At 57.5% G+C, this 17,575-nt stretch overlaps 1 protein-coding gene across 4 annotated transcripts in view; it reads right to left on the reverse strand.

Moving 5' to 3' along the window:
- Positions 1 to 48: 48 nt before the first annotated feature.
- Positions 49 to 17,575, reverse strand: part of NID2 (nidogen 2) — a 49,121-nt gene continuing 31,594 nt past the window's right edge. The window contains exons 11-21 of one of the 4 annotated variants that reach the window (XM_044765636.2): positions 16,110 to 16,250; positions 11,024 to 11,143; positions 10,378 to 10,608; positions 7,722 to 7,943; positions 7,019 to 7,188; positions 5,246 to 5,375; positions 4,680 to 4,851; positions 3,757 to 3,914; positions 2,030 to 2,153; positions 835 to 947; positions 49 to 570 (exon numbers count right to left, since the gene is read on the reverse strand). In XM_044765636.2, the coding sequence (XP_044621571.2) occupies positions 560 to 570; positions 835 to 947; positions 2,030 to 2,153; positions 3,757 to 3,914; positions 4,680 to 4,851; positions 5,246 to 5,375; positions 7,019 to 7,188; positions 7,722 to 7,943; positions 10,378 to 10,608; positions 11,024 to 11,143; positions 16,110 to 16,250 (1,592 nt within the window). In that variant the 3' untranslated portion in view covers positions 49 to 559. The remainder of the gene's footprint in view (positions 571 to 834; positions 948 to 2,029; positions 2,154 to 3,756; positions 3,915 to 4,679; positions 4,852 to 5,245; positions 5,376 to 7,018; positions 7,189 to 7,721; positions 7,944 to 10,377; positions 10,609 to 11,023; positions 11,144 to 16,109; positions 16,251 to 17,575) is intronic. The other 3 variants (XM_044765638.2, XM_070504363.1, XM_070504365.1) reach the window with 3 other exon arrangements.

Here is a 17,575-nt window from a genome sequence, read left to right on the forward strand (position 1 = left end):
TAATTTTCTTTGGGTAATTCTAGAGAGGGATCAGAAAACACAAACTGAAACATTTTAGCACCTTTTAATATAAATAGAAATGCAGTGATGCAGAGGTAAAAAAAAAAAAAAAAGAATTTGTGTTGGGAAACCATAAATGGTCTGTTCTCTCCCGCAAGTTCTGCAGAGCCTTCTCTGACCTTGTCAGGGTTCGCATCTTTAGAGCTGTATTTCTGTACTGGTCGCATGTGCTTTAATTTCTTGGCCAGACAAAGTCCATAGCAAACATCAGAGTTAGTGTCTTAACAGTCTTAATTGGTTCTTACTTGAATGAATTTGACCTTTTAAATATCTTTATAAAAAGTTGCTTTAATAAGCAACAATTAAAATTCTACTACACTTTTTAAACTTGCAGTAACTTTGTAAAAATACAGTAGTAAAGGTTGAGGTATAAACTTTTCACAAGATACACTTAGTCGTTTGCGCTGGAAAGGTCCGTCCGCACGCTCGAAACTTGTGACGGCTGCTCCTCCTCCGCTTTCTGCAGTGACTCTGCAGTAAGGTCCTTCCGAGGCCGTGTTTACTTCCTTCCTGCGGGGAGAGGTGGGAGGGTCAGGGCTGCCGCAGCGTCTTGCAAGGGGAAACAGCCTGAGGGCTGGTCTCGGCCGTGCAGCTAAGCTAGGCAGACCTGAGGCAGTAAAGACGAGCCACTCGTGCTTGGCTATTAGCTTCCAGCTCAGTGGCTGTCACTGTGGTGTGTGGGGCCACGGCCAGGATTGGGGCGGGAGGTGGTCTGGCAGTGGACAGACCCCTCTGCTGGCTGACACGGAGCGGCAGCCTGAGTGCGCGGCCTACCTGCTGGGCAGTAGGGGTGGACTGCTGTGATCCCATAGAGGTGGGAGCGCTGCTCCGGGAGGTACTCGTCCGTGAACTGGCCGCTGTCTCTGTCGACTGAGATCACACCGTCCCTGCAAAGCAAGAGGGAGTCCGTGTGATTTCAGGTCAGGGAGAAATGTCAGTTCCAAAGAGAAACCTCTGCCAGCCTCAAGAAGACATTTTTAAATTAATTTAACCAAATGAGTTTTGACTCAGAACCAGAAGATTTGTCTCTCTGTGGTTCTCAAAGTGATCCCCAGACCAGCATCGTCCGGCAACTTATTAGAAGTGCAAATTGTTGGGCCCCACCTCACCCACTGAGTCACAAAATCTGAGACAGGGCCCAGCAGCACCTTCTACCAAGCCCTCAGTGATTGATTCCACACTCAGGTCTTAGGCCCACTGGTCCCTGTCCGCAGTTCTCAGCCCCAGCTGCACACTGGACTCAGTTGAGGGTCTCCCGAAGTACAGTGCCTGGGCCTCGTGCAGCCCAGTGAGCTCAACACATCAGGGAAACTAGTCTAAATTACCATATTTTCCATTCTCCCAGGTGGACAACTAAAATGTTCACAGAGTCATTAAAAAAAAATCAACTTATGGGGGCCGGCCCAGTAGCATAGTGGTTAAGTTCACACGCTCTGCTTCAGTGGCCCGAGGTTCATGGGTTCAGGTCCTGGGCATGGACCTACATACCTCTCATCAGCCATGCTGTGGTGGCATCCCACAGACAAAATAGAGGCAGATGGGCACTGATGTTAGCTCAGCGACAGTCTTCCTCAGGTAAAGAGAGGAAGACTGGCAACAGATGTTAGCTCAGGGCCAACCTTCCTCAACGACAACAAAAAAGTCAAATCATATAACTCACGGTAGCAGTTAAGGGTAGTTGTTTATTCTCTGAAGATCAGATTTAGATTAATTAACATGTTCCTTTTTGGATAGTTTATTACCAAATAGCTCTGCCACTTGTGAGCTACTTGTGAGCCGCAGGATTCCATTTCTGCGACTAAAAGCCTGATGTGAAAAGCAGCAACACTTGAATGATGTTATCTGCTTGTGAAGAGACAATGAAATGAAAACCTCAGCCAGGGCTACTGACTGGTCACCTATGGATGTCTGGTACCCATGGAGCGTCCCCAGGCCAGCGGCCATTCCCGCTGTCCCGCGCCTGGCTCACCTCCTCCAGTCTGTGTGGTAGAAGTGGCCCGCGTAGCTGACCAGGCTGAAGGGGTAGTTGAGGCTGCTCTGAATGACACGCCGTCCGGCTCCATCGGGGAGGGTGCACTCCAGTCTTTTGGTTCCTTTTCAAACATCAAAGAAGGAAAGTTAGATCCTTTCATACCATGAAGGAAAAAAGCTCCTCTGCCAAAAATAATAGTGTCAGGTCAGTCTCTTCCCAAAATAAACAGAGGTGGGCCAGGAAACAGGACGTTTCATTCCACCACAGGGATACAGATTACAAACTGAAGTTTTCCTGTTCTGTTACCAGTTTCAGTTGGTTTCATAGCATTCTGGTTTTTAACAGAATTTAAACTCTTAATCCTTTTTTGGAAAAAAGAATCGCATTTACAGAAATCTGGCTAAGCTCCTCCCAAAGTAGGGCATTAGAAATAAATGTTTTTATAACTGATAGATTATAAAAAATCTTATAATTTTTCTAACTTGTTTATAACTGATAGAATTTCAAGTGTTAGCTCATCAGTTGTTGTAAACGTGACATCTGGATAAATGCTTGCCCTTTGTAAACAATGGATAATAGCCAAGGCTGCCTTTTCACTAAAATCCTTAAATCTTTTTAAAGACTATTATTTTCTAGGTAGGAATACAAAGTAACTAAAACAGTGACGTGGCTCATATTTTTCAGGGAAAAGGAAGCAGTCTTGAAACTTTTGCAATAGCTAACACGTCAGGAATTTCCAAGTTTCACATTTCTCATGGAAGCCTGGTTTAAATTTCAAATACTTGTCAAAAATGTAACTTGTTTTGGAGAACTGGGCTGTAATAGTGACCATCTGTATCACAGTGCTTTATTGGATGACACAGCCTTTAAGAATAGCCTTGTCCGTGTTCTTTGGTGTATAACTCGACACAGCATCTTTTCTGTTGTGCTAGGAGTGCCATCACAGCAGGAAAACAGCCCGGGTCTTGGCCCCCAAACTCACTGCTGGGGGAGCCACCCCTCTTCAGAGAATGTCCTCCACAGAACAGCATGCTGCCTGGGAGGGCAACGGATCTTTACAATGTCATACTGATGTCAAAAAGAGAAAAGGAGTAACTGAATAACCTCTTCATTTATCTGCGTTTGTCAAGCCAGCCCTGACGGTCTGGCAGTTAAAGTTCTGTGTGCTCCGCTTTGGCGGCCCAGGTTCGTTTCCTGGTTGTGGAACCACACCACCTGTCTGTCAGTAGCCATGCTGGGGTGGTGGCTCATGTAGAAGAACTAGAAGGACTTATAACTAGGATATACAACCATGCACTGGAGCTTTGTGGAGGGAGAAGAAAAGAGGAGGAAGATTAACAACAGATGTTAGCTTAGGGCAACTCTTCCCCTGCAAAAAAAAAAAAAAAAAAAGCCACACCCATATATCTTAAGTTTGTCAGTTCCAACAGTGGGTAATACTTCTCTTTAACTCAAAAAGTATTCCGAGTGCTCATGTGGGGGAAGGGGAGGCCATACAAAAACAAGTGGGACGCAGGACTGGCCCACAAACTTAGCACCTACTTCATGTACCCACGGCCCAAACCCCAGGAAGTTCATTGTAAGAATTGTCACAAATGTTCTTTAAAAAGTCATGTGCTGTACTATTAGAAATTTAAGCCAAAGGATGGAAATGATGGGATTGGGTCTGCTGGAGAGCTCGCGCCCCGTGGCGAGGTGTTCTGTCTGCGTTCCCCTGCGGTTACCTGCGTCTGCCCAGCAGAGCAATTTGGAGAATGCGTCAAAGGTTAGGCCGTTGGGCAGTCCAATGTCTTTATTCACCAGAATCCTCCTGTTTTCGCCCTCCAAAGACGACGTCTCAATTTTAGGAGCTTCTCGGTTCCAGTCTGTCCAGTACAAGTTGCTGTGAATAAATTAAATGGAACAGAGAAATACGTCTTCCTGTGCATAGAACCAGGTTTTGGAACCATCTTTGGAGCTTTTCACTAAGTACTTCTGAGTCAAAAACTCTTTGTTGAAAATTAGAGCTGCAAGTTTTCTTTCCTGATTCGAATGGGTTCTCTGGAATTTCATGTGGTAGAAGCCCCATTAAATACGGCAGGAGTTCCTCAAGGCACTGAGACCCCTCGGCTCTAACAAGGACTGAAACACGGCCCCAGCTGGTGCCCCAGCTGATGACTGCAGCAGCTGTCACAGACACGGAACACTTTTCTCTTGATTTTTGCTACAGTGCAAACGAGGCCAGAGAACTAAGAGGTGGGTGTCTGAGTTTTGGGTACCCACCATTTGATAGAGGTGAGCCCTACCGTGGTCTCAACACTACAGTGTCCTCAAGGGCCCCCTCGCTCCAGTCTGTGCTCTGCGGGTGAGCCTGCTCCCCTGCTCTGAGCGGCCCGCCCTCCACGCTCTCTGAAGGCTCTGCACCCACACCGCACCGCAGTCCTGCTTAATCGTCAGTTCACCGTCAGCTCCTCCGGGTGGGAAGGAGGCTCCACGAGGGAGTCCATGTCCGGGAGGAGCAGCGCATGGCCCTGCAGACCCTCAGGAAATGCTGTCACACTTGTGCACCTGCGCTCCACGCTCCTGTCCTCCCCTCCCCACACTGCGTCTAAAACCCGAGGACTGCGAGTCGGGAGCTACAGGGGACAGGACAGGGAGCCCGGCTGACCCTCGGATGGGGTCCACGGCGATGGCACGGGGGTTCACCAGGTCCGTGTGGAAGAGGGCCTTGCGCTCGGAGCCATCCAGCCTGGCCCTCTCTATCTTATCCAGGCCACTGTCCGTCCAGTACATGGTTCTGCGCACGTGGTCGATGGCGAGTCCTTCGGGGCTCATCAGACCTGGAAACAGCAAAGGCAGGACTGGAGCATCTGCAGGGGTGAAGGTGGGCCTGGGGCAGAGAGGGAGGCTGTGCCTGAGCAGTGAAGTCCTGCGTCTGCGTCGCAGCACCAGGGATGGAGGGACAGATCCTCCGTCACTTCCTCTGCCACCTCAGTCTGCCCTGGACGACCAACCCCAGCCTCCGGGCACCCACAGCGTCAGCTGCGGCCACAGTATCCTGCTGGAGCCCCAGCACCCAGCAAGGCCCCAGGGGGATGGCTTCTCTCCCCTGCGTACACGAGTCCTATGCTCACGAGGACCTGCCCAGACCTCCACCTCCGAGGGTCAAAGCCAGGTTCCCTGGACGTTGCAGAACCCAGCGGGACAGGAAGCGTGCTCCGGGGAAGTGCTCACCTGAGCTGATGATGGTCTCGGGCTCTGCCCCTGGCTCCAGGCTGGCCCGGCTGATCGTCCGTCCGGCAACGTCTGTCCAGTACACCATCCTCTCCCGGCAGTCGTAGTCGATCCCCACGACGATGGAGCCCTGCGTGGACCAAACACAGAGTTAGACAAATTAGGACTTGGCATTTCCTGAGCTCACGCTCAGCTGCCTGACCCCTGGGGCACAGCGAGAACCCTGCACCGAGTCTCAGGGGTCCCTGGGGTCGAGACGTTACCGCACTCTTTGGAAGAGCCTTGTAAAACTCACCAACGCACAAGATCCACTCCCCTCTCTCCCGTGGAGACGAGGCCGCCCTGCCTGTGCAGCCCGCCTGCCTCTGCCTTGCCCCGCACGCGGCCTCGGCTGTACTCTTAGGTCCAGAAAGGCCGTGCCTGGTGGGCTGGGACCTGGGGACGGTGGTCCCCACCTTGTCTGCCCTCCTCCCTTATAGCTAAGTGACAGCCGAGTCTCCTTCCGAGTGCTAAGTCTGGACGCCCCTTCCACACCCTTAACAGCCCCTGCTTCCTTCCACTTCCAGCCAGACCCCCGACCTAGGAAGCCCACGACGTGCAGAGCCACAGCCAGGGCCACTGGCCGTCCCTGAGGCCGCCCAGCTGCCCGCTCGCCTCACAGGGCCTCGAGGGGCCACCTGATGTGACCCTGGCAGAGGGGCCAGCTCCTGTGGAAGGGGGGACGCGCACAGGCCTTGAAGGGCGAGCATGACTTTACTTGAGAACAGAGGCATGTGTGTCACGCACTCCCATGCGCCCCCACTGGCTATGCCAGATGGCAGCATCTCCTAGAGGAGAGGGTCCCGGTTCAAGCCAGCTTCCCGGAGATGTGCCCATAACCCGCTCCATTTCTCAGCCCCCCATCAGAGACAGGTTCAGGTGGGCGGGGATGCCCTCTGGGACAGTCAGCGGGAGGGAGACAGTTTCTGAGTTTCCGCCCCTCGCGGAGGAACTCACGAAGCAGCACACTCGGTTTGCCAAAGCAAAACCCATGGAAAACCTCAAATCTTGAGGAGGAAGAAAGCGCATCTTTCTCTGAACACTAGCTGCCTCGAGACTTGTCTGGAGCCAGGCAGGAGTCAGTTCCTCACAGGAGTCGGTGAAGCTCAGAGACAGATGGGCGAGCTCCCACCCAGTGTCGATGCCTCTCTGAAGCTCCCTTGTCCACTTCAGAGAGGACGTCCCTCCTCTGGGATGGAGTCCCCGACATGCGGCTGCCGGCTCAGGAAGCAGCGACAGCCCCAGGGAAAGCTGTGTCCACCCCATCCCAGCACCACCCCGCCCCATGTCTCCATCTTTGAAGGTGTCAGAGACGCTCAAAGCAGAGAACCACAGTCCACAGAGCCAGCACGGAGTGAGGGCGGCAACAAGGGGCATAGGTGACTGACTTCCACAGGGACGCGGCCGAGCATGAGCCACAGCCTGCAGCCAGCGCTCCTGCAGCTTATTCTCAGGACCTCTGGGGAGGTCAGTGGCCTCGGGTTCAGACTGTGTCACTCTCCCCGGGGTCACCAGCCTCCTTAGCATCCTGACAACTCCTGTTCCCCTTCCAGGGATCCGAGCCTGTGAACCTGGCTGGAGAAAGTGGCCCTGGCCAGTCAAACAGGGCTTGGCAGCAGAGCCATATGGTGGAGGCATCAGGCTCGGCAGATGCCCCCAGGACCCCCCAGCTCAGGCCCAGCCCACCTAGATCTGTGTCCCCCCTGCAGCCTGCCCCACGGGCATCCACATTACATGCAGCGACAGCAGGGTCCTGGCCGCGTCCTTCTGAAGCCTGGTGCCATTGAGGGGCAGGTGGCCGATCTGCTGGCCCTGGGCGTAGAGCAGGTAGGTGCCCACGGGTGGAGGGGTCACGTCAGGCCGGGGCGTGGGCTGGACCGTGGGGGGAGCGACTGTGGGGACACCTGCGGGGAAGAGGGACAGGAGCAGAGGAAGTGGAGCAGGTGGGCGGGAGAGCAAGGAAGGCCAGCTTCCCACACCCAGCACCTCCAGCACCCGGTTCTTCACCCCCCACAGCTGTGCTCCAGATCGGCCTCATGAGAAGCCCGAACCCTGAGGGTCTTCTCAGGGACCTCTTAGGGAAACCACTGCCAGTTATGAGGACGGAAGACAGAACACCCCCTTCCAACAACAGCAGGTTGGTGTTTTTCTTTTAAGGGAGGAAACCAGGGCTGGTTCTGTGTCGGCTCCCCTCTGGGCCCAGATGATGTGCGTCCCGTCACACTGGGGGGATCAACTGCACATTGAGCTGGACTCCAGATGTCCCATTACAGCGCCTGCTGCTGAGGGCACCAAACATGGATGCAAACGGGGACCTCGGGCGGGCCCAACTCAACCCAGTGGCACGTGACCGACTTCTCCGCAGGACCCACTGCCCCCACCCCCACCCCTCCACCACAGCCCCTGGCAGCTGTGGCTGGGAGGGCATCCGGCTTACAGGCGGGGGTGGTGCCTGGCTGGGAGCGGGTGCCCGGCACCTCTCTGCCATCTCGGTCCACACACCAGCAGAAGTCACTCCTGCCATGGCACTGCAGGGGGGTGAAGTGGCCCCACTCATCGCACTGGGGCACGTACTGGTCGTCCCCGGGCGCGCCCCCGTACAGCTCCAGCAGGGTTTCTCTCCAGCGCTCGCAAACGGTCCGGGGCCTCGGGGTGGGCTCTGAGCAGAGGGGGGACAAACAGCCTTCGGTTGTGAGCCAAGGACACAAGGACGCATGTAGCTCCGGATCCCCACACCCAGCCTCCTGGTCCTCCTCCCCTGTCCATCAGTGAGGCCCCAGCAGCCGGTGGATGCTGGGCCAGAGCAGCGACGGGCTCCAGGAGTCCTCCATGGGCACCAGAGGGTTCCGGGCTCCTGTCCCGGGGACAAGGGGATGGGGACGCAGGCTCCGTGCCTGGAAAGGGACCATCTTGCGCAGGCGCCAGGCCCCACAGACTGCCCCGCCCAGCCTCTGTGAGCGGTGGGGACGTTCCCTGGGGACTCGGGGTCCACGTGATCCTTCCAACACTCCTGATCCTCTCCACCTGCTCCAGCGCCAGTGCCAGGCCCTGCTCCCTGTAGGTGGCCCGAGTGCCTTGGGAGGTGCTACTGAAGGCCCACCCTGCAGCCCGCAGTCCACCCCGGAAAACCGTCCTGAGTGGACGTGCCATGACCGGTGTGAGCACCGCGGGGTGGACGTGGACACTGGCTGTTGACGCGCCAGCTCCCGCATCCTCTGCCCACCTGTTCCGGGGATCATCTCATAGCAGATCCCTTTTCTGGGCTTCCCACCACGTTGCCCTGCTCTGGCCCCACTGTTTCCAGCTCTGCCCTCCCCACTGCCCGCCAGGCCCAGCGGCCGACTGGCCCAAGCTTCTGACCCACAGGAGCCGAGGTCTCGCAAAGGCCTCACAGGGAAGGCAAGGCTGGCTCCTCTCCCAGACGCGTCCCAGAGACCTGAGAGGGAGCGCCGCCCCCTCCGACACGCGCCCCTTGTGGGGCGGGGCTCCTGCAGAAGCACCCAGCACCCCAGCCCCATGTTCCAAACCAGAGGGTCTGTTCTTGGTTCGGGGACCACCCAGCAGGGCGCCCTCTTGTCTGGAATGTGGACCTGGCACCATCAGCTTCTGGGACCCGTGGCTCCTGCACCGTCGCCTTCCTCGCTGTTTGAGGTTGTGTCTCCACCCATCTGGGGCTTATTGCCCTCCTGTTTCTGGGTGGCGGGGTTTTAAACACTTTGAAACCTCAGGCACAGTGCTCTCCCGCTTCAAGCTGCCTCCCTGTGCTGATGAGACTAGTCAGAAACAGCAGCCACGGCCACGCAGCACTGAGCGAGGTCTGGGCCACGGGTGAGTGTGCACGGAGGACGTGCTCCTCTGTCAGTCCTCGCTTCTCATCCTCTCGGTTCCTTGTGAATCACTGTCCTCAACGCACGCGCCCAATAAACTTAACAGGGTCCCCAGCCATCTGATTTCTTCCAGGCCCAGCTGGAGTTAGAGCCCACGTTTCAAAGGGCAGGCGCGTGGGAACAGAATTTCTCTGCCTTCTTTTTTGGACGCGTGAAGTCTTCTCCTGAAAACAGGGCCCGGGGAGCTGGGAGCGCCACCGCAGCACCGGGTGTGCGTCTGGACCACGCGTCTCCAGTTTACCCACGTGAGTCAGAGCTGCTAAGGTTCTGGCTGTGACGTTAACATCACTGAGAGGGTCGGCACTGGTGGCAGTTCTCCAGCCTCACACTTCTGCCTTAAAAGCCAAGCTAGGATTTACGGAATCCTTTCAACAGTAAAATGGATCTTTGAACGGCAAGCTTGTGGATTCAGGAATTATTTTGGCTAAAATGGTATCAATCCAATCCTACATTCTTCATAATGAGGTTCTTCTGTATTTTAGAAAAAAAGTTCTTCCCACCTCTGAACGATTCAGCGAGGAACAGGACCCGCCTTGGCAGCCTGCGGTTGGTGAACTGTGCGCACAGGGTCACCGTGCCCCTGGACAGGGAGGCAGCGGCATCTCTGGTCGCACGGCTCACCAACAGCTCCCTGCCCCTCTCCCGAAGGTGCCTGGGCGACAGCCATCCCACCGACACGCAGGGCCTGGCCGGGGCCGACTCACTGACTTGGAGCAAACCAGCTGGAGCCGCCCACAGGCGTCATTGTTATTTTCCCTACTGACGTTAAAACAACCTCAGACTGTTTCCTGCCATTCAGGAGGCCGAGATGAGTGACGTAAAGTAATGGGGGGCAGTTTTCCTGTTAGACAAAAGGCTGGTCAGGCAGGAGCCTGCAGCTCCCAGGCCCCCCTCCACAGCGTGACAGACCCAGGCCACCTACAGACGCAGCCTCAGCTTGCAGCCCCGCCATGGACAAGGGTCTGGGAGGCTGGGTCGAGGGGCAGCCGTGGTCGCACGTCACGTGCACGTGTCTGTGTCCCCGTAACATGAACGTGCATGCGGATGTCACTTATTGGCCGAGTCTCCTGGGAGGATGGGGCTGTGGAAGGACGGTGATCGGGCGAGTCAGCGTGATCTGGGCACAGCTCCGCCCTGCCCCCCAGTCGGCACCTGCTTCTCAAGCTGCAGGCCCGAGCTGGTAGGGGTTCCTTGCTGTGGGCTCACCTGGGGGTCCACAGTGAGGTGGGGCAGAGCCCAGGCGAGTCCGGGAGCCGGGGACTTCATGGCCGTCAGGGTCCACGCACCAGCAGGAGCCAGTGCTGCTGTCACACTGCAGGGGCACGAAGTGGCCGTGCTCGTCACACTGGGGGACGTGGAGCTGGGCGCCTGGGAGGGCAAGCTGCGCCTGGGCCTCGTGCTGCTGGCGTTCACAGGGTTTCAGTCCTGAGAGGGGGTCTTCCAGGACCAGGGCAAGGGACAGAAAGGAGGGACAAAAGGCATCATGACCCACCTGCCCTCCGCTGCCAGCCTCAGTCTCTGCCTGGTGCCAGCTGGGTCCTGGAGCTGCCACGGGGCGCCCCTCCCAGCTCAGGGGGCACCCGGCCCGCTGAGTCCACTCGTCTCAGCACGTCCCGTAACTCACACATAGCAGCAAAGCAGACCCCGGGCGGGCCCCAGAGCTGCTGTGAGTAGGACGCTGGCGGGCATCCGCGGGCCTCCCCAAACACCACCCAGCAGCTGTCCGCCACCCTGACAGCTGAAGATCCACCAGCCAGGCCTCAAGCCCCACAGCACAGGTGGGTGGAAAGGCCGCAGAGAAACAGCGCCGAGGGGCGGGGGCTTCTGAGCCCGTCTGGCCTCCCAACCTTACCAGGTGCGCACCGGAGGCCGTCCCCATGGTAGCCGGGGCGGCAGCGGCAGGAGAAGGAGCCGGGGGTGTTGTGGCAGGAGGCCGCGGGGTGGCACGGGTCCTGAGAGCACTCGTCCACATCTGTAGAGCGGAGAGGGACAGAGGAGGCATGACCTCATGGTACAGCCCCACCGTGCAGGGCCCCACGCACGCGGGTCTACCCAGAAGGCCCTGGGCCCAGGTAGCCATGCTGTCCCCGAGGTCGAGCCCGCAGAACGAGGCCAGGACTGAACGCCAGCGTGGAATCCGTGTGCCGCGTAGTCTAGAGCGTCTCATCCACCGTGCCTCTGGGAAGTCACAGCCTCAAACGAGCGTCTCGAGCGGGAACCGCGAGTCCCTCCCAGGGACACCACAGTGAGTGGACGTGACACTGGTCTCCCCTCGCTGTGGCCCACCTGCCCAGAGCTCTGACCTCAGATAGAAACCCTCACTTTCCCCTTCAGGAGAAACATAGTGTAAGAGAAACACTGTCCGCGGTTTTGGGAGAACACATGGAAGGAAACCTCACACACTCCAGGCCACGCTCCCCCACAGCCGCGAGGGTCAACCCCGCACTTCTCAGAACCACCACGTCGTGGACCTTCAGACAAAGCAACCGCATCCTTTACTTCATTTACTGACGACAGCACCTGCCGACAGCAGCCAGGCTCCCCCTCCCAGAGAAGAACGAGCCATGCGTGTGGGAGCGCGGAGCCAGACGCCCGGGCTAAGAGCACGAGGAAGGCGAGGCTGGTCCAGCCAGGCCCCACTGAAACAAGACAAACGCCACACCGAGCCACGTCCAAAACGCCTGAACGTGTACACGACAGGAGAAGTCGCGGGAAACCCAGGACACAGGGTCCCAGAGCAGGGAACCTGTCACCTCGGTGCATAAAGCCCACAGCAGACACGCGACCCGGACGCCAGAGTCACGGCCCCGATGGGACATGGATCACCCAGCCTCCCAGGTGACATCTGTGCCAGGACAGCCCAGGCGACATCATGTGTGCTGTAACCTCACTCCCCTGAGCCCCCAGGCGCCCCTCGCCCAGTGCCAGCTAGTGTCCCCTGCGCAGTGACACGGAGGGCACTCGCGCAGTCTCCTCGCGCAGTTTAGTCAACACGAGTCAGTGCCCTTAAGCCTGGACAGTCCCGGTGCTCAACACCCCCAGCAAAGGCCACCAGAGGCTCTGCCCCCGGCCCCGGGCCTCTGGCCTGTCCTTCCCACAAAGGCAGGATCCTGGGGGGAACTGTCTGCAGAGCTAGAAGCAAACAAGCGTTTCTGGTGAGCTCCTCAGCTCCCCAAATAAACCAAACAACCCGATTACAGCAGAAGCCTGGTCTCAGCCACATGGGCTTCCTGGTCACACGGGCCTCCTCGAGGTCGGCCGTCTGTCCCTCCAGCTCAGAGCCAGCCAGGAAGGGCTGGCGACTGTCCAGTCCTGGGGCCTGGGAGAAGCTGTGAGACCAAAGCTGTCAAGTGAGCATGCAGCCAAACACAGGAAACTGAAGCTATTCAGGACACATGCTAAAGCACTCCTCGCGGCCACAGGAGCCCAGCAAGGACGGAAGCAGGAATTCCTGAGACCCGGGCCAGCTTCTAGAACCATGGGTCAGCTCTCGGGATTATTTTTGAACAAACAGGGGACTCCCCTGAGCTCCCAAGTTACTTATGTTCTTAGAGCCAAGGGCCTAGGAGTCTGACCAGCCTCCTCCCCAGAGACACTGCAGTCGCGGGAGACAGCATGGTCAGGGACAAGCCTGGGAGATGTCCTGGAGAGACAAGAGCATCTGAGCAGGACGGCCCTGTCCCCAGAGAGCCAGAGGCAGCCGAGGCCCCTGCAGAGGAGGCTGGCGCCTAGCGGGCACCAGCAGCACAGCGAGGGGCCTTGTGTCAAGGGCTCTCCTCTGCATCCCAGGATGTCAGGGTCGGGAGACGGAGTGGGGCTCCCGTCGGCCCCGGACAAGGCGGGGCTGCCCTCGCAGCACTGGGGGTCGGGGCTCCGTTATGTCACAATCATAGTCAGGGTGTCTGGCTTCCAGGCCTGAGGTCCAGGCCACAAGGCCCTTGGCCACCCAGGGACGAAAGCCGGCCCAGGCTCGGCATGACTCACTCTATCGTCTGTCGAGCTGGTTAAAAACCTGTTTGAAACGCTCTGTTCTGAGCTCCCGCGTTGGTTCTTTGACATTCTTCTCTCAGCCCTAACTCTGAGCCCACGCCCAAAACCGCTCAAACACTGAAATCCGCTCAAAACCACCCAGCCGAGTGCATGTGGGCCTGCCAGTGTGGCTGGTGTGGCTGGCGAGACCCTCTCTGGGGTTTAACAGATTTCTTTCATGCCGCTCTCCTCTCCCCCCGGGGCTGCAGCAACTTCATGGTTCCTGACCCAACATCCACATCTCGGAACAGGGACCAGAGAGGACCCTGTAAGCACCTCCTACATCCCTCCTAAGCAACCACAGCTGAGCCACGGGCCCCTGCTCAGCTCACTCCTCCCTGCAGAGCTCCCCACTCGGGACGTGCCAGGGTCACCAGGATCCAAGGCACAGACCCGCCTGGGAGGCATCCGCTCACACTGATCGGGGCCGCCATCCGTCCCGAGGGAGCGAGGCCAGAGGAGACAGCTCAACCTGGATGAGGATTCCAGCTGTGACCCCATTGATCAAGGGCCCACAGCCACGGGCAGCCGCTCCAGGGAAGCCGGTTTTGAACAAACTGGCTGGAGGAAAACACACCCGTTTATTGCTGGTTTGATGGAGTAAAAAAGTGTGTGTGTGTGTCCTTCAAGAACGCACTTGCCACAAAACAGAGCCTTTGCTTCTATTTCTCTCTACTTCTCCATTTTCTCCATTTATCCCTACGGTCACTGGGACACACGCACACTGTGGCACACACATCCTACACCTACCTTGCTGCTCACCTTCGCGACTGCCCGGCCTGATGCGTGCACGGCTTAGGTCTTTAGGACGATGACCACCCTTTCTCTACCACCCAGGGCCTGATGTGTGGACGGCAGCCTCGAGAGTGCCCCAGAGCTGCCTGTCTCCTGGCATTCGCCGTCCTGTGTACCCCCTTCCCTTGAGCACCTTGTGACCACACCCTGAAGCAGCACTGAGGGGGCATCATCTCTGTGACTCTAACTCCATGTCGCTGGCAGACTTTCTGCTCCTGGCGGTGAAGTGAGCCACCCAGCTGGAGGGTCCACACAGCAGAAGAGGAGGTCACTCCAGGAACAGCCAGCAAGGTCCCGAGGTCCTCAGTCCTGGAGGACTGGTCCCTGCCAACAACCACGTGTGCATCTTTCCAGCTGGGCCATCGGATGAGACCCCAAGTCTGCCGCACCCCTGGAGGGTCCCGGAGTAGAGGATGCACTGAGCCAGCCCCGGACACTGATGTGGATCCAGAGAGAATCCCGAAAGCAGAGAACCGGAGATAAGACAGGGACAAGTGAAAATGGCAGAAATCACCAGAGGGCGGAATCACCCAGGATGGCAACACTGTGACTTCCCAATGTGGAAAAGCAGCCACTCTCAGGGTCCTAGCACGACCCCAGACAGGGGCCAGAGTCTGGCGGGACAAGCCGAAGTCAAAGGAGGGAGAGAGCAATTCCAGGAGGGAGGAGGGCCGGAGGTGGCCACCACAGCCCCATTCTGATGACTCACGTCACACACTGCTCTGCCCTCAGCCAGGGACCGAGGGAGTTAGACACACAGAAGCCGATGTGTGCCAGCCGAGCAGCCAGATATTTGACAGGAGACCCTGCGGATGGGACCATTCTCGGCGCAGTCTCACTTCCTAGAGCCCAGTCATGTGCTGAACGGAACTGAATGGAAAGTTCCACAGGTGTGGGCCTAACGGAACCATGAGGAGTCCACCCTCTGTGCCCAGCCGGCCGAGTGGACAAGTGTGTGAGCCACAGATGCACCTCCGTCTAGGCGGAGAGACGCGCTCTGTCTCAGGAAAAACCATGGCTTTGATCGTTTCAGTGTAGACCACGTCTGCAAGGAAGCCACGCAGCAGAGCTTCTGTGCAGCAGAGGGGGAGACACCACCCATCAAGGAGCCGGGTCTAGATAGCAGCCCGCCTGCACGCATGGGCCGTGCTGCCCAGCCTCTGCTGCTGGACGCTGTGGGGGCAGGACAGGACCAGACACGGGGTGAGGAGGAGGCCGGTCTGTCCAGACCCTGCGAGGCTCCCAGGGCCACAGGGCTGTTCCCAGCACACCTGCAGTGCCCCGGTGGCCGGGAGAAGACGAGCTACCTCTCGGGCCATGTGCCCCAAACCGACCATCTCTACTCCAGACCCTCTCCCAGTATCCTCTCCTCCGCGTCTCACTTTACACAATTTGTGTGCATTACTGACAGACAGATGGCATGAAATTGCGTTTCCAATCACGTGTCATTGGGTACTTTGAAAACCTTCAATGGATTATATTATGCAGATTTCCTGAAAAATCTCCACGTTAACATACGGCTAATCCCAGTTTCATGAATGTTTATACCGAGTTATGCCTGGTTTTCCAGGAACGACCTCACACATCATTTCTAATTAATTTTGAACAGCCAGCCCTGCATTCTGGTCTCGTGATTCCATGAAATTCTGTACGAAGTCTTAAAGGAGGCAGATTTCTGGGAGACAAGTGCTGAGCCACTAGGCCGGTGCTAACGTCCTGCTCTGTCTATGGAGGCTCCGCCCCAGGCAGAGCAGGCAGGGAAGGAAGTAGAAGGGTCATAACTAAGTGCAGAGACACTTAACCCATCGCTCCAGCGGGGGAGCGGCTGCCAGAAATCAGCGCAGCAAGCAGGGGATGAGGTTGGCAACCAAAGGGACCGAGGGGACCTTCCCAGGGGAGAGCCGCCTCCCCGGCCCCTGCGGCCCACGGCTTGAGCACCGGTCACCACCGGCCGCACTCTCTGGCCTGGAGCGTCTCCACAAACACCCTGCTCCACCAGCCCGGCCCCTCCCGACCCAGCAGACCCCTTCCCTCTCTGCGCAGTCAGAGGAGGTCCTTTCTGAGGGTCCCGGCCCCACAGGGCCCTCCCGAGTCGCTGGGCCATGCGTACTCACCACTGCACTGGTGCCCATCGCCGCTGTAGCCGGGCAGGCAGGCGCAGCTGAAGGCGCCACCCCCACGGGGGATGCACCGAGCCTGGCCGGGGGCGCAGGAGTGGCTGCCATCCTCGCAGGGGCTGGGGGGCGGGGCTACCACTGAAAGAGAAGGCCAGGCGTCCAGCTCAGGCCTGCACGAGCCCTGCTCCTCGCGGCTGACATGCCCGCAGCCTCGGGACATCTGGGCTCACGGGCCACCCCAGAACCGAAGGTCGGAACCTGATTCTAGAAGGATCTGGGGACTGTCTGTCTGCATATTAACCTTAGGAACGCTGCTCTGGTCTGCGGTGAGAACAGTGGATGTGAGGGTCAGCCCTCAAGACAGGGCTAGATGCAAGCTGTGCCTCCCCAGGACCAGTGCTCCACACACGCACACACACAACAAACGCACACATGCACCCACACACAAATGCACATGTGTGCACACACGCATGCATGCATACACACCCACACACCCACATGTGCACGCACACACATGCACCCCTGCACAGCAGACACACGCATATGCACACACACCTGCACACGCACACATGTGCATGCATACACACCCACACCCCCACACGTGCATGCACACACATGCACCCCTGCACAGCACACGCACACATGTGCATGCATACACACCCACACACCCACACGTGCATGCACACACATGCACCCCTGCACAGCACACAAACGCATACGCACACACACCTGCACACGCACACACACCTGCATGCATGTGCACACACCCATATACTTGCACACACACATGCACACGCATATACCCACATGCACACACAATACACTTGTGCACATGCATACACATGCACACAAATGAACGTCTGCACACACCCGCACATGCACACACCCACACACACAAATGCATGTGCAAACACACCCACACATGCACACACACCCCGCTCGCATGGTCTCTACCGTTGCTGGACTCATCCTGCTGGGTTGAGAAGGGTACTTCTCCATCACCGCCCAGCTCTCCCAATGGGATGAATCTGGAATTCTAGTCTGTTTGGGTCCACTCTCAGTCCACAGTGTGTTTCTGGGACCCTAGAAAGGGCATGTGGATTACAGCTGGAGCTCCAAGCTGGCCAAGTGGACACGCGTCTCTGGATTACAAATCCTCTTCATTCTATTAGAGAAACACCTGACTCTCCCTAGAGCTGCTAGACATTATTAGAGGTTCAGTCTCATCATGTGATTGGGCCGGACATCGAGACACACAGCAGTCCTCACTGCAGGGAACACCCTTCAGTGACAACACAGAAACACCCGCCGAGGGGGACGACACAGAACACAAACAGGGCTGAGCGGAGCCAGCGCTTCAGGTATTTCAATCCAAACCATCTGTTTTCCAGACAACCACACAGCAGAGCTTCCGTCCATCAGAGGAAGGGGAAACCCTACGGGATGGAGACCCAGGTGCGGCA

Source organism: Equus asinus, chromosome 2, assembly GCF_041296235.1.
Source record: "Equus asinus isolate D_3611 breed Donkey chromosome 2, EquAss-T2T_v2, whole genome shotgun sequence".
Lineage (NCBI taxonomy): Eukaryota > Metazoa > Chordata > Mammalia > Perissodactyla > Equidae > Equus > Equus asinus.